Source organism: Mirounga leonina, unplaced genomic scaffold, assembly GCF_011800145.1.
Source record: "Mirounga leonina isolate KUSES-001 unplaced genomic scaffold, KU_Mleo_1.0 Mir_170, whole genome shotgun sequence".
Taxonomy (NCBI): domain Eukaryota; kingdom Metazoa; phylum Chordata; class Mammalia; order Carnivora; family Phocidae; genus Mirounga; species Mirounga leonina.
The window spans coordinates 1,830,796-1,853,002 of NW_023270433.1; the positions used below are offsets into that span (position 1 = coordinate 1,830,796).

Below are 22,207 nucleotides of genomic sequence, written 5' to 3' on the forward strand. Positions count from 1 at the left end.
GCTGTAAGCTCAGCTCTCCTCCCTATTCGAACGCAAGCAGACGTGGTGGGGTCTGGTAGGATGCTCTGCTTTGGGCGGTGGGCACAGCGGTCTTAAAATCCCTTTCCACAAGCTTCAGCAGCTCCTCACCTTCCTTAAACACTGACCTCGTTCACAAATGTGACTTTTCCCAGCTGCAGCTTCAGTAAAGGATCATCCCGAGGGCTCAGCCTGCTTCCCAACCATTTCAACCAGCGTGCGCCATGTGCCAACGGGAACGACTGCACTGTGGGTGGGGGCCACTGGACCTCGGCCCAACCAGTCTCGGGCTGGGTGGGGAAGGACCTGCAGGTGCCCAGGGCCACTGAGGGCTGCTCAGCACACAAGGCAAGGAGAACCAGCTCCTTCCCAAGCCCCACAGGCTCCGGCCCCGCTGAGCCCCTGCACTCGCCTTCTCTGGCTCCCTGGCGGGTGGAAAAGCACCTCCTCTGAGGCTGACAGAGCTTAAGTGCCGGGTGTTTACCCAAGACAGCTATTTGGGGAAAAGGCAGAGAAAAGCAACATTTCTCCCAGCTTCCTGCCAGCTCCCTTGGCATATGAATTATTCCCAAGAGCTGGTTCTGCTGGTTTCTTACGGAAAGACTCGTTTGCTTTTCTCCAGCCAGGACAATTTGAGGTGAGGGAACGTTGTCACCCTCTGTAAGGAACCACGACAGAAGCTTGAAAAACACTCCCTCAGCTAAGAATAAATGGCCCCAGCCAGAGTCTGGAGGACATCAGCCTTCAGCGAGACTCCCGGGCTCCGCCATGGGCTTGCTTCCGGCCCTGGCCTTGTCCCCCAAATCAGCAGAGCTTCCAATGGGGCTGGGGGCCGCCGCACGCTCGGGGAGTCCAGGCCCAGGGAGCGGTCTTTGGGAGGACCCCCCCGCACAGAGCTCCCCGTCCCATCCCCCGGGCCCCCTCCCGGAAGGAAGACGCTTCCCCCCTCGCCCAGCCCCCCGCCCGAAACTTCCCCGGCCCGGAAGCCCGGGAAGCCCGGGAAAGTTGAAGGGCAGCGGGCGGCGCACCGGCCTTCAGCACCGCGGACAGCTCTGAGCGCGCGGCGACCCCGCCCCTACCTGTCGTCGTTCTGGTCTCCCAGCAGCAGGTCCCGGAAGCGGTACCGCGGCGGCAAGGGCAGCACCTCCGTGTCCAGGTCGCTCATCTTGAAGCTGGCGGTGTCCGGGCGCACGCCGTCCCCGCCGCTGGGCTGCCTGCGGGCACACGCCAGCGCCCCCTCAGCCCGCGCCCGCAACGCGCCCGCGCCCCCCACAGCCCCGCCTCCCGCAGACCCCCGCCCGCAGGGTCAGCTGAGAGCCATCCCCGGTCTGCACCCCCAAGTACCCCCCAACACCCCCTCCCGCCCCCCCCCCCCACCCCGGGACCCCTGCCTGCTGGGTCAGCCACGCACAGGCACAGCCCTCCCCCTCCCTGCACCCACTGTCCCTCCCCCCTGCATCCCCCTCCCCTTCCAAAGACCCCTGCCTGATCAGCCCAGAGCAGCACCCCCCTACTCTGGCTGCACCCCCCCAGACCCACCCTCTCTCCCCAGCCCTGCCTCCTGCAGGCCCCGGTCACTCAGTGCAGCCCTCCCGCCCTCGCTGGCCTGCCCCCAGCAGCCCCACCCTGCCTGCCAGGCCTGTGGCCACTGGGATGCAGGCCACCTGCCTGGGGCTCACTCCAGAGCACACAGGGGGAGGTTTGTCAAGGCCAATTCAGGGCCATGAAGCCCTCCCAGCAGCCCCCTCCACAATCCTTGCTGCTAAGGCTTTCTGCTCAGCTTTCCTCTAGGTCCAGAACACCTGTCTTTTTCCCAGAGACCCCCTCCCAGGCCCTCAGGCTCCTAGGGAGGGGGATGCCTGACCAGAAGACTTAAGAAGAGGTCTTTGTCCTCGGCTTCCCTGGGGCCAAGTGGCTCCTCTCAGATCAGCACCTAGGAGGGGATGTCATTGGGGGCAGGCAGGGTCTCTCTGGGCCCCGGAACTGCCCTTGGCAGTGTCAGCAGGATTCTGAGACCACAGAGACCCCTGCCCCTATCACCTGAGTTGAAGAGACCTGGCCGGGCTGGAACAGGGGATTGGGGGCCAGACTAGGCAAACTGAGGGGATCCCTGGTGGTCTTCAGCTTTCTGAGGTGCAAGCATGTGTCTTCCAGGGCTCCTGCCCCTTTCTTGTCCCCATCGCCACACTGAAGTGAGTTTTGGCTAGTTACCCATGATACAAGTGGGGGTAGGTGCCAGCAGACCCACCCCCAGGCTCCTGGCCTTCCGGGGCAGCAGCTCCCAAAGGCCTGTGCACATCAGCCCTCTCTGCTCTCCAGGCGAGAGGATCACTGGCCACCCCATTGAGCCCCATAACCCCATAACAGCGCAGTGGCACCTGACCCAGCAGGGCAGCTGTGCATCGCTTAATGGGATACCTTGGGGACACGCATCCCTGTGGCAAAGATGTGCAAACAGAGACCCAGGCTCCCGACCTCAACCAGCCCCCCGGTCGCTCCAGGTCGCTCATCTTGAGCCCCCTGGTCCTCTGGCACCGGCTGACCTTCCAGGTGAGTCCAGCCCCAGATCACCCCTTGGTGTTGCTTCCCAGACAGCCCATGGTGGGATGCTTGGGAGAAAGCAGGAATCCTCCCCTCGCAGCCCCCACCTCCCGGGCTCGCCCTCACCAGGCTCCTCTAAGAGTCAAGACCCTCAGGAGGGCAGCACATCAGCTGTGATTCTTTAGAGTGGGTGGGCCCTGGGCTGGGCCTCCTGGGAGAGCGGAAGGAGCTTGGGGACGGTGTCCTCCACCTTAGCAGGCCCTTTCCCTGTTCTAAAGCCTGACTGGCAGGAGAGTGCAGGAGGACGCAGGGGCTGGACTTAGCCTCCAGGCAGGCACAGGAGTCTGCTGACCACACTCTGCTCCCGGAGCTGGAAAAGGCTGTGCCCAGAGGCTGGGAGCAGCACTCACCTGGAGCACGAGATCCACGCAGGTTCTGGGCGGGCGGGAGCCTAGAAACCCTCCTCTTTCCTCAAACCCGGAGGGGCAGGCACGTTCCCTGAGCCCCCAGCGAGGGCCCGTCCCACGCTCTCTGTCCCCTGGACACGCAACAAGGGGGTCTCGGCACCCCCATCCCACAGGTGTCAGAGCTTCTCAAGGACTGTCCCAGGTCAAAGCTGCAAGTGGCAGGCGCAGGCCCGACACGCCCGCATGCTATTTTCCCAGGTTACAAGGTCAACCCCGAGGATCTGGCAGCGTTTGAAAAATAACATTTTCTTAATTGCATCAGTGTGGCCGCATGTTTTTCCTTAGTCACAAGCTGGCTGGGCTGTGGGGAGGCGCGGGCAGGCAGGAGGACCACGTGGCCAGAGGCTGGGGGCTGTAACTTCTCCGTTTTGCCCCTCTCTTGCTGAAAGCCTCGAGAGACTGCTGGCTCCCCAGGCATGGGTGCCCCTGATTCCTTCCCCGGTGTGAGCTGCTTTGGGTTTTCTCTCTGTCCCAGTCTCAAGGCCCAGAGCTGGCAGGGTCCATGGAAGAGCTCAGAGGTTGGAAGCTCCAGGGGCTTCCAGGGGGGACATGGGTGGGGAGGGGACAGGAAGTGCACCAGGAGCTGGGAGGCCTGGCCCCACACCCCTGGGGCAGGCGATAAGGGTGCGCTGCCCTTCATCCCTAATGGTGCCGCTGGGACACTGGACACGCGAGTGAGTGAACGGACACCCCACAGGCCTCCTGGCATCCTTCCTTGTTCCCCCAGCAGAGCTGAAAGCCCAGGGCCATTTGTTGTGCTGGCTGAGGGCCGGAGCCCCCGGGGTCTCCTGGAAAGGTGCCCGTGGCTGAGCCACGCTCCCCGAGGCATCGGGGTCTGGTTGAGACCTCTCCCTAAGCCCCAAGGCGTGTGTGTCCCTGAGAGCTTCTGGGCACATGGGAGTGGCGTGCTGTCCCCCCATCCCTGCCACAGCTGAGGTGGTCCAGGTGGGGCAGGAACAGGACCCTGGCTTGGCTGCCCAGACACAGTGTACTTCCCGCTCCCTTCTCCTTGCCTGACCTGAGGGAGCTAGGGAGAAAGTCTGGGAAGCCCGAGACCGTGCTGGTTATCTTTACATCTCCTGTGATGGTCTCACCAAAGGACTGCTGATGTCTACGTGAACTGTGTAGTCTGGTGGCCCAAAGAAGGCATCCATCTGCCCAGCCCTCATGTGCCCTCAGGACAAGATGGGGAGCCCCCTCCGTGAGACCTGCCAACCCTTGGAACCAGGGCAGAGCATTCCCCCGCCCCTCGGCAGGGCGGGGGGCATCCCTGCTCCGTCCGGGGACTCTCAGGGCCCGTGGACACAAACGCATGAGGCCCAGGCGGCAGCCGAGGGTCCTGAGGACTTGAGCGTGCTTCAGGCCTGTCCCATCAGTTCACACTGGGCAGCCCCAGGGGAGTCACCAGCCCTCTCTGAGCCTTAGCTTCCTCATCTGTAAGTGAGGGTGCCTTCCATCCTCCTAGGCTGGTTCTAAAGGCATAAGAAGGAGGTGAGTATGAGACATTCGGCATAACCCCTGCACAAGATGGCTTAGTCTGCATCAGTGTTTAATTCTGGGCTGGCTGGCCCGCATTTGGCCAAGTTCTGGGGGATAAAGGCTCTGACCCCGAGCGTCCCTGGGACAGCCAACACCCCATCCTGCCCTCTCTAGGTCAGCTGGAGGCCCCTTTGGGGAGCTGGGATTTGTGATGCTGACCTGTGGGATCCAGCCGGAGAGGCCAGGGATGGGACTGGATGTGTGCAGCCTGGTGCACAGCAAGAGAAGTCCCCCTCAGCAGTCCAGTGCACGTGTAATCATGTGTCCTGAGCCTCCAACCCTGCGGGAGGGAGAGCCTCGGCAGCACTGCGGGGTGGTGGCATGGGTCCCGAAAACAAACTGCATGGAGCCAGGACTCACTATGCCTATCATCTGAGATGAGGACCCACAGGCTCATGGAACCTGAGGAGCTTCACTGAGGTCCTGAAGCTTAGGAAGAGGCCACCGGGGTGGGAAGCCAGGTTGGCCTGATGCTGAAGCCTTCCTGTTTAGCAGCAGATGTGCTTGCTGCCTTTGGGTGGTGAGGGGAATCCCCGAGAGCCAGGGATTTCTGCTTCTCTGTCCTGCTCGCATCCACCCCCTTGGTGCTCAAGGAGTCAGTTGGAAGGACTACCAGAAGGTAAATAGTCAAAGACCTGCTCCTCCCACCAAAGGCACCAGGCCCTCATGGTTTTACACTCAGGTCTGCCCCCTCAGTCAAACCGTTCCAGAGCCCAGGAAGAAATGGAAGCTCCTCTGCTTATTTCCCAAGGCTGGCCCAAACCCATCACTGAAATCACACCCGCACAGAACCAATGCAGACATTAGGCCGTCTCCCTTAAGACTCTACATACAAACAACCTGGATAAACTGTTAGCGAATGGGATCCAGTAGCTTATTAACATCGCACGGAGAAAATCAAACAGAGTTTATCTAATACAAGTGTAATGTATTTCATTATACTAAACAATTCAAGAAGGAAATCCATTTGGGTTACACTGGCAAATACGGAAGAAAACATTTGTTAAGAATCAAAATCCACTGATACATTAGATGTAGGAAGAAACATCCCCAACTTAATTAACAAGAGGAATCTTCCAGAAATCGAGGCCAACACGGGGATGCCAGTCTGCCCGCCATGACGGGAGTCCTGGCCGGCCCACAAGACAAAGAAAAGAGCGAGAAGAACGAACCCTGAAAAGAAACACACACAGCTTTAATGGTGTGCGGCCAGCACAACCACTTGCCTAGAAAACCCGAAAGAATCGACTGAGAAACTATTAGAACAAATGAAAGCATCTAATAACCGGGCCCCACCTGAGCGCATTCCACAAGACAGGAGCGGGAACAATAACACAGCGGCAAGCGTCTCGGGCAGATCCCTCTCGTGGCGGCCACACAGACCCGAGCCCCCGGAGCCGATGGGACCATGGGGGAGACCGCACTGGACTTGGACGCCGGCTGGAAGCCGTCTCTAGTGGGAAAAGGAGGTCATGCTCCCAATGGCTCAGCAGTCCATTCCCCAAAGTGGCAGTCAGTTCCCATCAACACACGTGGTCAATTTCTCAAAACATGACAAATTGCTTCCAAAATTCAGACCGAAAAATAAACGTGCAACCAGAGCCAAGACAGGTCTTGCGGCTACCCAGACTGAGCCGCAGCCATGGGAGCCCTGGGGTTGGCACGAGAAAGGACATGCGGCATGGACCTGGGGACGTGCAGAGGGTGGCGGGCACAGTGGACCTCCCCCCTGCCCTGCACTGACGGGACATGGGGACGTGCGCCTGGCCTGGCAGGGTCGGTGCTGGAACCCAGGCACTCAGGCCAGGCTGCGGCAAACACGAGGCCCCACACGGAGGAGAAGACTGGAACAGGATGCAGGGAACAGTTGTCTGGCGTGGAGAAGGCATCTAGTACGTAAAGACCAGAGCACGTCAAGGAATGGAGCGGAGAACAGAACCACGATCCCCAGGGACAGCCGCCGGCAGCAGCAGTCATGGCCGGGCCACCTGCGGGACCTCCCGCAGGTCGTGGAGGAAAGACACACGGGCACAGAAAGACGAACGATAGGCACGTGGCAGGCCAAAGAACACACAAAAATCGGCCAATTTATATGTGGAAACGCTTTCCACTTCGCTGATCGTCGGGGAGACAGAGTCGAGTGCGGTCACGTGCTGGTGGCCACGTGTGGTCTGAGAATGTCCAGAGTGGGGAGGGCATGAGGTGGGCTCTCGTGCTGTGTGCGCCTTGTGGACACAAGAGAAGTCGCTGGGAGCCATGCACTGGCTATGACGGAGCAGAGGGGCTGTCACGCTGGAGCCTTTGCCCTTTTGGGGACTCCACATCAAAGACAGCACAACTCCACTCCTGAAGAACCTCCCAAGAGGACGTTTTCTCTGAGCTCCCAGCTTGCAGGCCATGCATGGGTTGTCTCCACTGTGTGGTGACCTCGGTGTAGGGGTGGCAGCTGGGGGAAAGGCCACGTCTCGCCCACAATGCCACACGAGGAGCCCACGTCACAGGAGACTTGTCACTGGAGGCCAGGAGGCCAGGACCACCCCTGCCCCCAGCATCCCCAGGCCGGAGCCCCAGTCCCCTCGCCCTCGTCCTGGGCCCACCTCTGGGCAGGCCTCTGGGGAGAAGAGCCCTCTCCTCACACCAGGCGTGCGGCATCCTGGGAAAACATTCATTCTCCCCCCAGGGCCCTTGTAGGGGTCCCGATTGCTCACAGTGCTCAAAGGGACTGTCCCAGGGCCTGCGGTGAGTGGCAGCTCCTCTGGCTAAAGGACATGGTCTCTCTCCTATGACATGTCCCTCCACGGCTCACACTCGATTCAAAATTCCCAAAGAGCCTGGGGAGCCACGTTCATCAGAGGAATTGGGGATGAAGGATGCATGCACGCATACGTGTGCACGTGTGTGTGAGTACGCCCGTGTGCATAGCTATGGGTGTGAGCACACCCCCACGCATCCCTGCTCAGGACGGAGAGCCCTGAAGACACTGCAGCATCGTCGGGTGTGGGGGGCAGCGGAGAGCCAGGCTTGGTGCCCAGGGAAGCGGAAAGCCGCATCTCTCTGCTGACCACAACAGAAAAGCTAAGTGCTTCCTCTGCACAATAATTAAAAAGCTGGAGCTGTTCAAGCTGCTCAGCAGCAGGCTGGCAGGCACCTCTGGGGAATGTCCACCCTTTCTCCTCAGGGGTGGGGATTCTGAGTCAACGCCGCGGATGGCTCCTCCCCACCGTCTCCCGGATGTGTCCAGTTCCAAAGTGAAAGCTCAGAACACATCGTTGAACTGAATTCAAACTGGAGAGTCATCCAAACAGACACTTCACAGTAGCTTTCTCCATACACCGAGCACACCCAGAGGGCAGGCAGGAAGGGCCTGGTAGTGGTGTGAACTCAGGGTCTCGGGCCCATGGCCCTGTCCCCACCACTGGCCTTCCCTGAGCCCGAGGTCCACCCACGAGGATGCAGGGGGAGGCAGAAGCCACGGGGATTTGCAGTTCCCACTCTGCCTGCCCACCTGGGCTTGGGCCTACCTCTCAAGAAAGCCCCCCGTTGCACACCCCTAGGAGGACCTAGCATGCCTGGTCACTCAGGGTCAGGCAGTGGGTCCGTGTCCAGATGGCAAGGCCCAGCACTCACTCCCTGGGTACCCATGACCCTTAGCTGGTCCTGCCCATGAGCTGCATCCCATCCTCTGGCTGAAGATGCCCGAGTACCTGCCCTCCAGCTGGACACATGGGATGTGGGGGGCCCTCAGGAACCTGTCAGGACAGCCAGCCTGAGGTGGGAATGCGGCATCCCCTCTGTCATGGCAGGGCAGGGGGGCTCCCCCTAGAGAAGGGCTGCCCCATCTACCCCTGCCAGGCCCCTGCTCAGCCCACAGAGCTGGCCACACTGCGTGCCCCTGAAGGCTGGCATGACCTGCAGAGGTGTCCTCATCTGGAAACATCCTCAGGTGGGGATGTCATTGCCCACATGTCACACCTTACTCCTGGCAGGTCCTTGGCTCTTAGAGCCTCATGCTCTCGGCATCTAAGAGAACCCAACTCTCTGGCTGGCTCCCCTGCCCTCTGTCCTCTGAGCCCTGCCAACGCCTCCAGGGTCACGTCCCCACCAACACCCTAAGGGCCCCCACAGGAATTCCGTGCCAGGCTGTCAGCCCTGCCGGCCTGGAGCTGTGCTGTCACCAGAGACGCAAGCCCCAAGCTGCAGCCAGGGTCCCCACAGGTGCAGTCAGGAGAGCGGGCTGTCATCTGGCCCGGCGGTAGACAGGCTGTTCAACTTCCCTGAGCCTTGCCACTCCCACGACCCACAGGTCCTCTGCTGCTGGCCCTGCACCACCCAGCCCAGCGATTACAGGTGCTCCCGCAGAGGCTGAGCTCCACCTGCTCCCCTACCTGCTTCCGGCCCTGACCCCTAGGGAGAGACAGGAGTTCATGCTCCGTCCCCCCGTGACGGCTCCAGCGGCAGGGACAGAGCTGACGAGAGGAGCACCCCAGGACGCCAGCCCTTGTGCCTCAGCCACGGGTGGGGGGCGGGGGCAGCGGACAGCACCACCTCACACGCTGCTCGGGTCCCAGCCACGGCCCCTTCCTGCAGCCGCCCAGCAGCCCGGAGCTGGGTCCCTAGGCTCTGGATCCCCTGCACTAGCGAGGACACGGTGGCTGCCCTTCCTTTCAGGAGACCAGCACCAGCTGAGGCCCCCGGCAAGGAGCCCCGGTCCAGTCACTGTCAGCGCGTCCGGCAATATCGCGGGCCAGCAAGACTGGCGCCTAGGGTGGCTGGCCTGTCCAAAGGCCTCCAGACCTCACTGCCCCACACAGAACAGCCCAGAGCGACAGCACGGAGGAAGGTCCAGACGACACAGCGACTTCTCCGGAAGGCCTCTCAGGGACTCCAGTCCGGGGAGTGGGCCCAGCCCCGCCTCCATCCCCTGCAAACGTTTTGAACTCACCAGCATCTAGTATGAGCCTCACCTCCTGGGCAAGGCCCCTGGCTCCACGGGCGGAAAAAGATCTCGGGTGAATATGTGGAGAACACCCACACACACAAGGCCCGAAAGAGTTCCCGAGACAGCTTTAAAAATGCCTGGGTAATCAGGTGCTGCTCCTGAGCCAACACCCATTTCGGAGCTCCCCCCAGAGACTCCCGTGCACCCCCATCATCCCCTCCCGCTCCAGCAGCAGGCAGGGCCCCCCTCCACACTCCGGGTGCCCCCGCCCTGTCCTGTCCCGCTCTCCTACCAGAATGCGCGTGTATGCACACACGCACACACACACTCAGGCACGCACACACCCGGCCAGTAGCCCGCTTCACCCACAAGGCTCCGGACACACCCAGGCAGAGGTTCCCAGGGCAGAAATCCTGGGGGCCTGCCTGGAGAGAAGACAAGGACTGCCTCCCTGAAGGCAGGCAGCGCTCCGGACCAGCCTGCAAACCCCTGCGTCCTCCAGGAGCCCAGGGAGAAACCTCGTGAAAGAATTCACACTTAGTCACTGACCCTCCGTGGGGAGGGGAAGGCACAGCCACAGAGCCCGACTCGGCCACCCCACAGGTCACTCAGACCCAGGTGTGCGGACAAGCTGGCTGGCGGACAGACCAGCACACTCAGAGGCCGTGGCGCAGCGGGACGTGAGGACACAGGTCACGCCCGACTTGCCTCTGACAGAAGCACAGCTCCCAGTGGCTACCCCCACCTCTGTCTCCTTCTCACTCACCTCTGTCTGTCTGAGCTGCTCCTGCAGACTCTGCTGGCAGAAGGCAGACCCGAGTCCCCTCCAATCCCCTAGACCAGGAGGCCACCCTCGCGCCGGCCAGAGCTGGGCTGTACCTCGGCCCTGAGAACCTTTCCCACGGGGCCTGGACCACTTCCTGCTGCCCTGCAGGCACCGCTCCCTAATATGGGCCTGGAGGGCTGGCCGAGACTTCCTGCCAGGCACGTCCCCAGCAGGACGCCAGCCTCGGATCTTTGCACCCTCTGCCATCATGGCCCACAGGGTGCCACGCCAGCCCCCAGTGGGGAGCGGCAGGGCTGAGGGGAACTGGCAGTTCTGGGAAACGCCAGAGAGCTCGGACCAGAAGGCTACCACTGGCCAGCTCTGGGGCAGGACAGGCCTCCCCAGGCCTCTGTCCCTTCCATCACAACTGTCACCTGCAGGGTAGTGACATCTGTACCTGGGGAAGCAACAGGATAAAAAGGGCAGTGCCCATTGATCGGACGGGGTGGCTGGGGCCTGGGACCCCACCTCCCAGGGATAGACCTGGGGTCCAGGCACCAAGGTAAAGATTCCTGCAGCCCAGAGAGCTAGGAGCCCTCCCCAGGAGCCCTGGTGCTTGACCTCACAGCCTGGGGCCGGCCCCTGCCAGCAGAAGGCAGGGGTACCCACCACCCCACCTCTGCCCAGAACGCCAGCACTGTTACTGATATCCTGCAGCACCTCTCAAGACAGAGCCGCACCCACGGTCCAGATGGGGAGCAAAGCCAGGCCCCTGGACTCTGGAGCCGCCCCTGCTGTGAAGCTGGGTGCAGGAACCTGCCCGCAGAAGCTCCCCAACCCAGGCCCTCATTCCACCCGAGAAAGGTCTTGCTTCTCCCAGCCGAAGCCTGCCTCCCTAACCCAGCAGACTTGTTCGTAGCTGCTCTCACTCCAGTCCAGCCTCACCTTTGTTGGGTGGGAGTGGGGGGTGGGGGTGGTCCTTACCCAGGCTGACTTTTCCTGTGGGCTCTCCACCTGGCCTGACCTTCTCTTGGGGGCCCTCACTCAGTCTCCCTTTCCCCACCCAGCCTGACCTTCCCTGGGTTGGGACAAAAACCCAGCCGGTCCGTTGGGACTCTGTCTTCCCCGTGCAGTCCTGGCTGTACAGAACACATGGCATCCTGGGACACTATGGGGAAAGGTGGCCGACCGCCCGTGCCAGGCTCCCAAGCCACCTAGAAGCTGTATATCAGTTGGCCCTCTTTCCAGACCGCGGGGCAAACAGGGACCCGAAAGAGAAATGACAAGCCAAAATACCAAACGATCAAAAGCCAGGACTCCTGCCCTTTGTGTAACAGCGCGCCTGCCTCCCACACCCTGGTCCGGGTCCTTCCTGGGAAGGACGGCCCTTGAACACCGCTTCCCTGCGGACGACCCCTGCTGCCATGCCCCACTGGGGTGCCGCGGCCACCCCTGCTGGCGTGCACCCTGATATACCCCTCCTCCAGGTTCGGTGGGGGGGTGGGTGCTGGGAGGCCCTGCGCCCGGGAGATGCTGGAGCCTCAGACCTAAAAATGGCCGCGCTAGGGCCACTTGCACGCTAAGAGCGCAGGCAGACAGACGCCAGCCCTCCGCACCTGCCGGTCGTTCCGCGCCGCCGGGTCCTGTGGGGCTCTCCTGTCCCCACCGTAGGCGGGGAAGGGCGCTCGCGGGTGCGGCCGTGGAGGTGGACCTGGGATTGGGGCTCTCGGAGACCCGGGGGTTTCTGGGGTGCAAGGGTCCTGGGAGGGGGCGCAGGCGGGGCCTGGGGTCCCTCCGCCCGCGGAGAGGCGCATCGGCCGTACCTGGGGGCGCATCGGCCGTCGTCGAACACGAAGGTCCGGTTGGTGTGGCCCGCGCCGCGCGCCCCCGGCCACGACCCCGTGGACGAGCCCCCCGGGCTGCGCGCCCCGTCGGGGAGCGGCATGCGCGGCGGCAGCGGCTCGGATCCGGGGCCGAAGGAAAAGCTTCTTCGCTTTGCTCCGAAACACAGCACTTTCCCTCTCCGAGCAGAAGAAAGCCTGCTTCAGGGTCGGGGTTCGGGCGCCAGGCCGGGCGCGCCCCCTGCCGGCCGCGCCGGGAATGGCGGCGGCGCAGGACCGGGCGGGGGACCGGGCGGGGGACGGTCGGGTCGGCGCATCCCCACCCGGGACCCGCCCCCACCGCGGCGCTCGGAACCCTCGTAACCGCGAGAGACAGGAGGCAGCGCTTCAACGCTGGAAACCCCAAGGGCGCCAGAGGGCGCCTCGCCCCTGGAGGGAGGGGCTCAGTCCTCCCAGGGACGCCCCGCCACCCCGTCCCTGGAGGTCCAGCAGAGGAGCAGACGGACCGCTAGAGCACTGGCAGCGAGCGCCCCAGAGACCTGCGGGGCCCTGGGGCTCTGAGCAGCGCTCCCCCGGGGAGCGAGCTGAGAGGGTGGCGAGAATCCAGGGCGCAGGGCAGGCAGAGGGCCAGGCGTGGCCAGAGGCAGGGGTGCGGAGGCAGGCAGGCCAGCCCTCGGGCGCTGGGGTGCTGGGGCTGTGGGCACGCCCCGGCTCCTGGGGGAGGGGGGCGCTTCACTGAGGCGGGGCGCCTGGGAAGAGGACGGGTTTCCGGGGACAGGCGCACGCGGACCGCGCACTTGCGGGCCTCCAGGGGCACGTGGGCATCCTCCAGCCGTCCCTCGCCGACCCCTGAGTCCCACCGCTCTCGCCAGCAGTTCTCAGACCGGCCTTCCCGCTCTCCCCCGGCAGCCCCTAGCTGGGCTCCTGGCGCACCGGGCTCCAGAAACTCCCGTCTCCTCGCCTCGCCCACACCTGTGGCCGCAGGTAACACAGACTGCTCCGGAGAGGGAGGGAGTCCTACCTGCCGCCGGCGCCCCGACGCCTGGCCCGCGTGACAGCGCCCGGGAGCGCCCGCACCCCCGCGGGTCCGCTGGCTGGGGACCCGGCTGCCCGGCCCTGCCCAGAAGATCGCCACTCCAGCCCCGGCCCCTCCTTCCCGGGGCAGTCCTTCCCCTGCGGCCCCCTCCCCAGCCAGGCTCCCCGCGGGCAGGGCCCCTGCCTCCCAGTTGACAGAGGGTCCCAGGGAGGGCCCCCCCCCGAGCGGGAGCGGGCCGACCCCCGACCCCGGGAAGAGCCGGGAGGGGCACCCAGGCCAGGCCAGACTCCGGCCGCCACTTACCGCGACTCCGCCGCCGGGAGAAACTTTGAGGCCCGGGGCAGGGCACGTGCCTGGGCGGGGCAGGGGGCACGTGGGGCAGGGGCGCACGTGAGTGGGCGGAGCCGGCCAGACGCATGCGTGGGGCGGGCGCCTGGGGGTCCCGGCGTGTGGGTGCCTCCGTGCGGCTGCGCTCATGGCGTCCCGGGGTCCTGAGGCTGCTGTTGGGGGGTGCAGGTGAGGACCTGGGGGCGCTGGCGGGGCTCAGGTGGAAGGCCTCTGCTCAGGGGTGCCGGGGTGGGGCCCTGAGCTGCAGGCCCCCACCCGGCAGGACCCCTGGGGCAGGGCACCGGCCTCAGGCCCTGTGGGGGAAGGGAGGGCCGACGGGGACCCTGTCCAGCATCTCCCCACCCCTGCCCCGGCGGCCCCCCAAAGACGTCCGTGAGGGCCCCTGGGTCCTGCGGCGTTTTCCGGGGTTCACGGAGCTCCGCGCCCTTGCGTGTCCTGGGCAGCGGCTCTTCCCCAGCCAGCGGCCAGGGCTGCAGTGAGAAGCACGGCCAGGGCGCGCGCCCGCTCAGGGCGCCCCCGGCGCCTCCCGGCCCCGGCTCCGGCTCCGGCTCGGGCTCGGGCCCCGGCCTCCCGCGGAACGTGCTCAGCGAGAGGGAGCGCAGGTGGGTGGAGGATGGTCCCGGGCTTGCAGCGGCGTTGTGGCGGGGGCGGCCGAGGACGTCAGATTCGTGGCTGTGACGCGGGTGTGGGCAGCTGGAACGGGGATGTAGGGGCCATGCAGTCAGGGGGCAGTTAGCACGCGGCAGGCTGAGCAAGAAAACCCAAGGGAGGGGCTTCCCAGGGCCCACCTCTGCAGCCCCCTCTCTGACCGCAGTCCTGGGCTGCTCAAGGGTGTGCCTCGGGGGTCTCTGGGGGGGGGGGTTGGGGCGTGGGGGGAGGCGTCCAGGGCCCGCTGGCCATGGCTGGCGCAAGCATCTGGGTAGCTTGTGGCCGGCGACCCTGAAGGGCTCACATTGTTGGGAGAGCTGACCAGCGGAGGGCCTGGGCGGCTCCGAGGGGCGTTCGGGCAGCTGAGGTCCTTCCCCTGGCCAAGGCAAGGCCAGGTGGGCTGAGGGACACTGTTGCTTGTCTGGAAGCAGGAAGCGGATCTCGGTGAGCTGTGAGCGCCTTCGGGCCCTGCTGCCCCGGTTTGATGGCCGGCGGGAGGACATGGCCTCGGTCCTGGAGATGGCGGTGCAGTTCTTGCAGCTTGCTGGCACCCTGGTGCCCAGCCAGGAGCCGCATGCTGTGAGTGGTGTTCAGGCCGCCGGGTCGCGCTGTGTGGAGGGGCCGCTGGGGGGCATCACCCCCCCCCCCCCCCGCCCCGGGGGAGGGCAGCTCTGACCTCCCTTGCTCCCTGCGGGGCAGCCAGGGTGGCTGTGATTTCGGCTGGCGTTCTCTGCTTCTGCCGGTTCCAGCTGTCCGCGGGAGCCCCCGGGAACCATCTCGGTCCCCACTTCAGTCCCTCACATCCCCTCTGTTCCCTGTTCTGCTTTTCCTGGCTGGGGTCTGCGCTCAGGCTGAGCCTCTTGGACCCCCGCAGGGCAGCCCGTGACAGCCGACAGCCTGGTTTCCCATGTGCGTTGCTTGACCGTTGTCGTTTAGGTTGTTTGTTTCCATTTTAGGTTCTTGGTCCTTCCAAGGAGACGTGGCGCGAGTGGCAGAGGGATGTTATGCAGCAGGCCGCGTCGCGTCCGAGCGCTGCAGGGCCCCCAGACTGCAGCACGGGAGCCTGTGGCCTGACTGTGTTAGTGTCCCCTGGGTGGCTGGGGAGCCCGCGGGGGCAGCAGACGCAGACCGTTCAGGCTCCCCCTCTGTCTTTGTGTCACTAGGCCACGGGCTCCTCCCGGCTGTGTGACCGCGGGCACAGGCGAGGGCGAGGCCCCGTCAGGGGTGACCGAGGGGCCGGAGGGGCCGCCAGCCCTCCCTGGTAAGCAAGGGCAGGTCCCAGCACGGATGGGGTCGGTGTTCTCGCCAGAGAGGGGACAGGGGCACGCTGTAGGATGGCATGGGGCTGGGGGTCTGTTTATCAATAAGGGTTGGACACCTGTTGTGGTTCTCTCATCGTGATGCACCTGCATGTCAAGGTGAACCTCGGGGACTCCGTGCTGCCCTCAGCTGTGGTAAACACAGGTTAATGGGCGCCACCAGGGGCAGGGGTACAGCTGAGGTGCCCTGGGCTTCTCAGCTGCAGGCGGGGGGCCGTTCTTGGCCTGTCCTTGTTGTTCTGTTCTCTGCCAGGGAGCAGGGTCCGAGCTTCTGCTCCCCAAGGACAGGCCCCCAGTCCTCCTTCACCTTGGGCCTCTAGGGGTCCCCGGGTCCCGTCCTCGTGCCTGCTGCTGGCCACTGTTGTGCCCGGCTCTCTTGAGCAGCCCCCACACAGCTTGGGCTTCTTGGTGCTCTCCTGATCCTTCTGTAATCCAGTGAGTCACGGGCTCTGCACGGGCAGGGCCCTTGTCCTGTGCCAGCCAAGCCTGCAGGGCATTGCTGATGACTGCCTCTGCCTCGTGCTGGACCCTGCACCCCAGCTATCTGTCACTCCTTGGGCACGAATGGCTGTGAGGGCCTTTAGGCCCCATGCACGTGACTGCCCCGGGAGCCAAGGATGCTTTCTGATTGCCTGAACGTGCCCACGGAGCGGTGGGGGGGGGCTTGTTGTCACCAGGGCTGGCGGTGGAGCCGGGGCCTCCAGAGAACTTTGGGAGCCACGGGCAGAGCGTGAGGGTGCAGAGGTCACATGGCAGGGAGCTAGATCTGAGGGAGGAGGCTGGGGTAGGGACTGTGGGCAGATGGGGTGGGGTTCCAGATCTGAGCCCCAAGGGCTGATCTGAGGCCAAGCAGGTGTTTTCTCTGAGAAGCTTCCGTGGCCCCAGGTGCCCAGCACTGCAGCCCTGGGTGTCCATCTCCGGGTCATCTGTCTGCCTCCCGCTTCTGAGCTTTTTGGTCCCCGTGCCGGGGACAGCAGGCAGGGGCCGAGGGCTGCTGCCCGTGTGGGGAAGGCCGACCCGCATCTCGTTTCTGCCGTAGAGCCCTGCAGCCTGCTGTCCCAGCCCCCAGGCCCAAGTCCCTCCAAGGCGCTGAGGCTGCCCCCACCCTGGCCCCCCCGTTTGTGGCAGCCACCCTCCCCCCTGGTGAGCGAAGAGGCTCAGAGCTGCCTGGGCCAGGCTGGGACCGCAGCGGAGGGGGCCGACTGTGTCGTGACACTGGACGCCAGGTGGGTGCCCTGCTGGGCGTTTACAGCAGTCCCACACCCCTCCTTCCAGTTCTGCTCACGCTTTGCCCGCCCCCACCCCTGGGAAGTCTGTCCCCCTCCCTCACTGTGCCTGGGCTCCAGCTGCCAGCCCAGGCCCGTTTGAGCCAGACGCCGCCATGTGGCTTTCTGATGCGTTTCCGAAAACGTTGTCATGTTCCTCGTCGGTCTGTGTTTTGGCTGATAGTAAACGAGTTTGTGTTTCATGAGCGTGCACCAGCTGGGGCGTGGGAAGGGAGCGTGGCAGAGGCAGGGGGTGGGGGGGACCCAGCAGAGGTAGGGGGACGGGCCAGTCCGTCCTCAGTGGGCAGGCTCAGGGTCTGGCGGGGAGGGAGGGGCACCCCGTTCATCCTGAACCTGAAGCCACCTTTGAGGTTCTGCACCTTCCTCTTGAGGTTCGAGGAGTGGGTTCACCTGGGATCACTCAGGGTGAAGTCTTCTGGTCCCATTCAGGTCCGTGTCGGGATGTGACGTGGAAGACGGGACGTCCTACTTGCTGAACGCCGGTCCCGACTGGTGGCTGGGTGAGTGATGAGGGCCAGGCCTTGGGGCCTCAGCCAATCTGGATAAGGGGCTGGGCAGCTGGCTGGGATTAACGGGGAGGTGTGAGCAGGCTCACCCCAAGGCCCTGCTATCTGTTTCTGAGCCCCTCTTTTCTCCCCGCTGGTGGTCTTCAGGGTCGTTGGGGTGGGGAACGCAAGGGGACATGTGTGCGTGTGGAGTGTCTGTGAGCGTGGTGTGTGGAGCTGGTTGTGTCTTCTCTGCTACTCGGGGTCTGTGCTTTTCTCTGAACTTCCCTGCAAGGGCACCTGGATGGGAGATGAGCAGAATGTTTGTGAGATTAGTGTTTTGTGAAACGGCATTGTGTCGTGCTCTGATGGGTCCTCCTGGGTCGCGAGCAGGGCCAGCAGGAGTGGGCTCGCCCACCTGTCATGGCCCTCGGGAGCCAAGGGCTTCCAAGCCGAGCAGGACGGAGGCGGGCCTGTTCTGCACCTTGACCCTACTGTGCCCGGCCCAGGCACCCAGGCTGATGTGTCCCATCTGCTTCCAGGGTCTCTGGAGGGCAGAGGTGCCAGTGCCCCTTCTCAGAGCACAGCCAGGAGCAGCCTGCTGGACAGGGCAGAGCCAGGCTTCCTGACAGACCCCGAGCCTGGCTCCCAGGAGCTCCCGGACGGCCCCCTGGAGCCATGGGGCTCGGATGTGGGCTGCCCCAGCCTGGCCCTGCGGGAGGAGGTGGACAGTATCTTCCCCGATTTCTTCCCCTGCTAGGCAGCAGGGAGGGCCCGTGTCTCACATGTCTGTGTGGGGTGCTGGGCAGCAGCTTTTGGGTTTGGGCGGCCCCTGTGCTCTGCTGTGGGGAGGCTGGGGGGCCGCAGCGGGTGGAGGCCGAGGATTAAAAGCAGGGCGGCGCTCCTGCAGAAAGCGGGACTTCCGGAGCGTCTGTAATCAGCGCCATTCACTGGGCAGATGGCACCGCTTCCTCTCAGAGCGTGGGCACCTGCCTGGGGTTTTGTTTCTGCGACGTTCTTGGCCTTGCGGACTCCCTAAATAGCCCTGCAGCCTGGGGCGGGCTCCAGGGGCTGAGAGTTCTGTGTTCCCAGCCTGCTCCCCGGAGAAGCAGGCGTCGGACCCCACCTCTCACGCCTCTCACCCCTCACCACCTCTCACAAGGCTGGTCTGGGCTGTGCAGCTCTCACGGCCCAGGGGTCTGTCGGGGGAGGCCATGGTGCTCTCCGCCGCAGCCAGGGCCCCGAGGGAAGGCTGGCCTCCGCTTTCGAGGTGGGGACCTCTGCACTCCCCTCTCAGGGGCCGTGGGGGGCCAGGGGCAGAGGCCACTTGGTGTCAGCATCTGGACCCTTCTCCTGGCAGGCACAGCTCCAGTCCCAGCTGCTGCTGACCGCTGGGATCTGGGGAAGGCCTGGGTTACCGGGAGGGGCATCCCAAGCCCCCATGGTCGAGTGCGGCTGACCCTGCCCTGCATCTCACCACTCTGCAGCCACAGCAAAGGCGGGTGTCCGTCTGTGCCCCCGGCTGGCCGGGGCCTCACTATGCTTCTGCTCATCCCCTTCTGGAGACGCTGGGCTCCAGACACCCCCGTGACCCTCCAGGCCAGCAAGTGCTCCAGGAGCCAGGGGGTTTTTTCTCTCCAGCAGAGTAGGTTCTCCTGACTGTGAGTCCTGAGCCCCCTGCCCAGGTTGCCTCCCCGCACTTGCACGCATTTCCATCTCTGCAGCCGGAAAGTTCCATTCATTCTGTGAGGCACTGCAAACGGGTGAGGAGCAGCTGGTGTGGGGTCGAAGCGCTGGCAGTGTGAGCCCTCGGTGGGGCTGGAGGGGAGCTAGGCAGCGGCTGCGGGGAGGGAACCTGGGGGAGGCCAGGTGCCCACGGGGGCGGCTATCGCCCCTAGACCCCAGTGCTCAGGACGTCTGTGCCGCTCACGTGCATGTGTTTATGGGCATTGGTGCTGATGTGCACACACGCGTGATTGTGTGTGGTTCTCGAGTGTAGGCCTGTGCCTCCCCTTGGCAGGGTGGGATGCCGCAGGGGCCCTGCGGTCAGCCCAGCACCCTGAACCCCGCTGTGGGTGACCCCGCTGCGTGGCTGCCATGTCAGGGCCGAGGCAAGCGCCTGGGTCCTGCCCCTGTGAGTTTCTGGCTCCCTGAGCCCAGAGGGGGACCTGGGGTGGAATCGCTGAGCCCCACTTGGGAGCAGGTCTGTCTCTGCTGGGGTTCGCTGCAGGGCTTCGTGGAAACCGCAGCTCCCTCTGGTCAAGCTGACCTAGAACGGTCTGGCTCTGAGCCCCCGGCTGGCCACTTGTGCTCCCCACCCCCACACTGACCTCAGGTCAGCACCCAGTGAGGGAGATCGGGAGCCCCAGCCGAGGCCCTGGAGAACAGAGATGAGACCCTGCCCAGCCCCAGGCTGTGGGGGACGAGGCCCTGTCTCAGGCGGCAGGCCTGCCTCATCTTGAGCCCCCGGAGGGGGCACTTGGAGGCCTGGTGTGGGCTTGGGGGTAAGAGCAGTGGGCGACCAACAATGTCTGCTCCTCCCGCCTCCCCCAGTGGGAGAAGGGTGCCCTGGAACCAGCATTCACCCCTGCCGGGGCCACGTGGTCCCACGGCCCCTGCTCCACAGGCCGTAGGAGTGTGGGCACAGAGCCCCATCCCCGAGCTGGCTGGGGCCTGGCCTCCCTCCTGTGGACAGTGACATGCAGGGGAGGGGCAGGCAGGGCTCGATGGCAGAGCCCCCAGGTGAGTGGGAGGGGAGAGGGGCTGCTGCTGGGCCTGGCCTGCTGGGGGCTTGGTTGGAGCTGGAAGGAGCTGCAGGGCCCAGGGGACAGCCTGCTTCTCATCCATCGTCCTGCTCTCCAGCCCTTTGTGACCCGAATTCAGCTCTCGGCGGTGGCACACTCCTACCTGCGTGTGCTCGAGGGTGGGTTTGGAAAGCCGTTGGCTGGTGACTTCGGGCTTGCTCTGGGGACTTGGGGCTGGCTGGGGGGCTTCAGCACAACTTCCCCCCCAGCTCTCAAGGTGACCAGCTTCCCTCCCCACTGCCCCCACCACGAGGTTTGCCTGGAAGTAGGACACACAGAAGGGACACGGCCCCGCAGGACCCAAGACACCCTCAGGCCACACCCTCAGCCCACACTCCCCTTGGTTTGGGACATCTTGGAGGGGCTGTGCCCATGGCTTGGTGACAGCCGGCCATTGGGCTGAGCGCTGACTGCTCGCCACCCTCAGTCCACCCCTCCCCCTGCCCACTTTCCTCTCCGTCCCCCTGCCTTTCCCCACTGCTCCTCTTGCTCCATGGGCCTCGTGGCCAGTGTGGTCACCATGCACTGGGGTCTGGGGCGAGGTGTTCAGTTCTGCTCAGTGACCTCGTCTAGTCCCCTGGCCACATGGGTCCTGCTGGAGGACTGGGTGCTCCACTGCTGGGGAGGAGGTGACATCCTGGGGCCCCTCCTTTCCCCCCAGGCTCTGATCTTCTCTTGGCAGGACAGGCATGTCCTCCATCTCCCATCCCAGGTGACCAATGAGTGAGCGAGAGGAAATCCTCCGGGGACCCTCGCTTGACTGGCCAGGACTCACTGTCCCCCCCCCCCCACTCCCCCATACAGACCTAAGGGAGCCAGAAACCTGCTCAGCTTGCTCCAGCCCGCCCTTGTTCACTGGCGGTCAGGACACTTCATCATCCCCCAGTGGGCCCTGCTGTCCCCCAGCCCATCACCTGAGCATGATGGGGTGCTCATGGCTGAAAGGGGGCCTCCAGGTCTGCTCACAGCCAGGTCCCATGCCCTTTGCTCAGAGGATGACAGACTGGTCCCTCCACCCTTCCTGCTCCCCTCCCTGTGTGCTGGCAGGGCATTCGAGTTGTGGGGGCAGGATGGGCTGGGCCTGTCCTGGAGGGTAGCAGGCGGTGGGGCTGGGGGCTCCGGGGTGAGTGCAGCTTGGCTGGCATGAGGAGGAGCGAGGAGACAGGTGCCCCCAGACCGTGACCCAGACAGGCGTCATAGGGTGGGCCAGGGGTCAGCGCTATCCCAGGATGAGCATTGGCGAGAGAAAAGATGCAGAGGTGGGATGCGGGAACAGCCGGGGGTCTGGGGAGCCAAGGAGAAGGAACTCGTTGCCCCTGGATGGGGGGAAGCAGGAGAGGATGGAGTTGTTGACCTGCTGGGGACCCGAGGCCTGGGGCCACTGAGGCGGGCAGCCACCGCACGGCTGGGGCTGAGGAGGTGGCTCCGCTGTTGGGTCTTCCTGGAAGAGATGAGCTGGAAAGGCCCTTGGTGGATGCAGGTGGGGGCGTGGGCTTCTGATGGAGGAGGCTGGGGTGGGGAACGCAGAGGGGGCCGGGCAGGGAGGACCCCTGGGTGCTGGGGGTGGCCTGGGGGTGGGTCCCGGGGGCTGGGAGCCTCATCCCAACTACGGGGGTGGGAGGCCCCCTCTTCTGACTGCCAGCACAGACAGCTCCCCTTCATGCAAGGCTGACACAGGTCTTGGTGCTGGACAGTATGGCCTGCCGCGAGAGACTCCCTCGAGGGACTCTTGGCCGCTGGCAGGAGCCCCCTGGTCTCGGCCGGGGGGTGGGCTTGATGGGTGGCTCAGGGGTGGTGGCCCTGGGGGAGGATAGGCCTGTCCGCTATGGGGCAGGGAGTCTGCGTGCAGCTGGGCGCCAGTGGAGGGGGGCCTGGGGGCCTTAGGTGTGCATCAGAGGGGGCGGCGGGCACGCACCTGCCAGGCCTGCACAACTCAGGGAGGAGGAAGATGCAGCGGGCAGCATCTCCTGCTGCCTGCCCAGTGGCTGTCCCTGCCCCCAGGGTGTCCGCCACCATCGTTTAGCAGACATACACATGTGTGGCCAGAAGGGGCTCCTACGCCGGGACCAACCTGGATTGGCGCTGCTCGCTGGCTCTGCCCCCGCGAGACTTACTTCTGTCCCTGCCAGGTGGGAAGCCCCGGGACTGAGGGGACCAGGTTGCCCTGGGG

At 64.6% G+C, this 22,207-nt stretch overlaps 2 protein-coding genes across 2 annotated transcripts in view; one reads left to right on the top strand and one right to left on the bottom strand.

The window, feature by feature from the left end:
- The window catches only part of KCNT1 (potassium sodium-activated channel subfamily T member 1), a 64,158-nt gene extending 51,943 nt beyond the window's left edge, over nucleotides 1-12,215 (bottom strand). The window contains exons 1-2 of the mRNA XM_035016562.1: nucleotides 12,094-12,215; nucleotides 1,098-1,232 (exon numbers count right to left, since the gene is read on the bottom strand). Coding sequence (XP_034872453.1) covers nucleotides 1,098-1,232; nucleotides 12,094-12,215 — 257 coding nt within the window. The remainder of the gene's footprint in view (nucleotides 1-1,097; nucleotides 1,233-12,093) is intronic.
- A 798-nt stretch (nucleotides 12,216-13,013) lies between these two features.
- Nucleotides 13,014-18,053, top strand: SOHLH1 (spermatogenesis and oogenesis specific basic helix-loop-helix 1). Its single transcript, XM_035016639.1, has 7 exons — nucleotides 13,014-13,095; nucleotides 14,575-14,722; nucleotides 15,100-15,221; nucleotides 15,307-15,404; nucleotides 16,502-16,688; nucleotides 17,178-17,248; nucleotides 17,776-18,053. The coding sequence occupies exons 2-7, from the start codon at nucleotides 14,645-14,647 to the stop codon at nucleotides 17,991-17,993; spliced, it is 774 nt and encodes a 257-aa protein (XP_034872530.1). The 5' UTR covers nucleotides 13,014-13,095; nucleotides 14,575-14,644; the 3' UTR covers nucleotides 17,994-18,053.
- The last annotated feature ends 4,154 nt before the right edge of the window (nucleotides 18,054-22,207 follow it).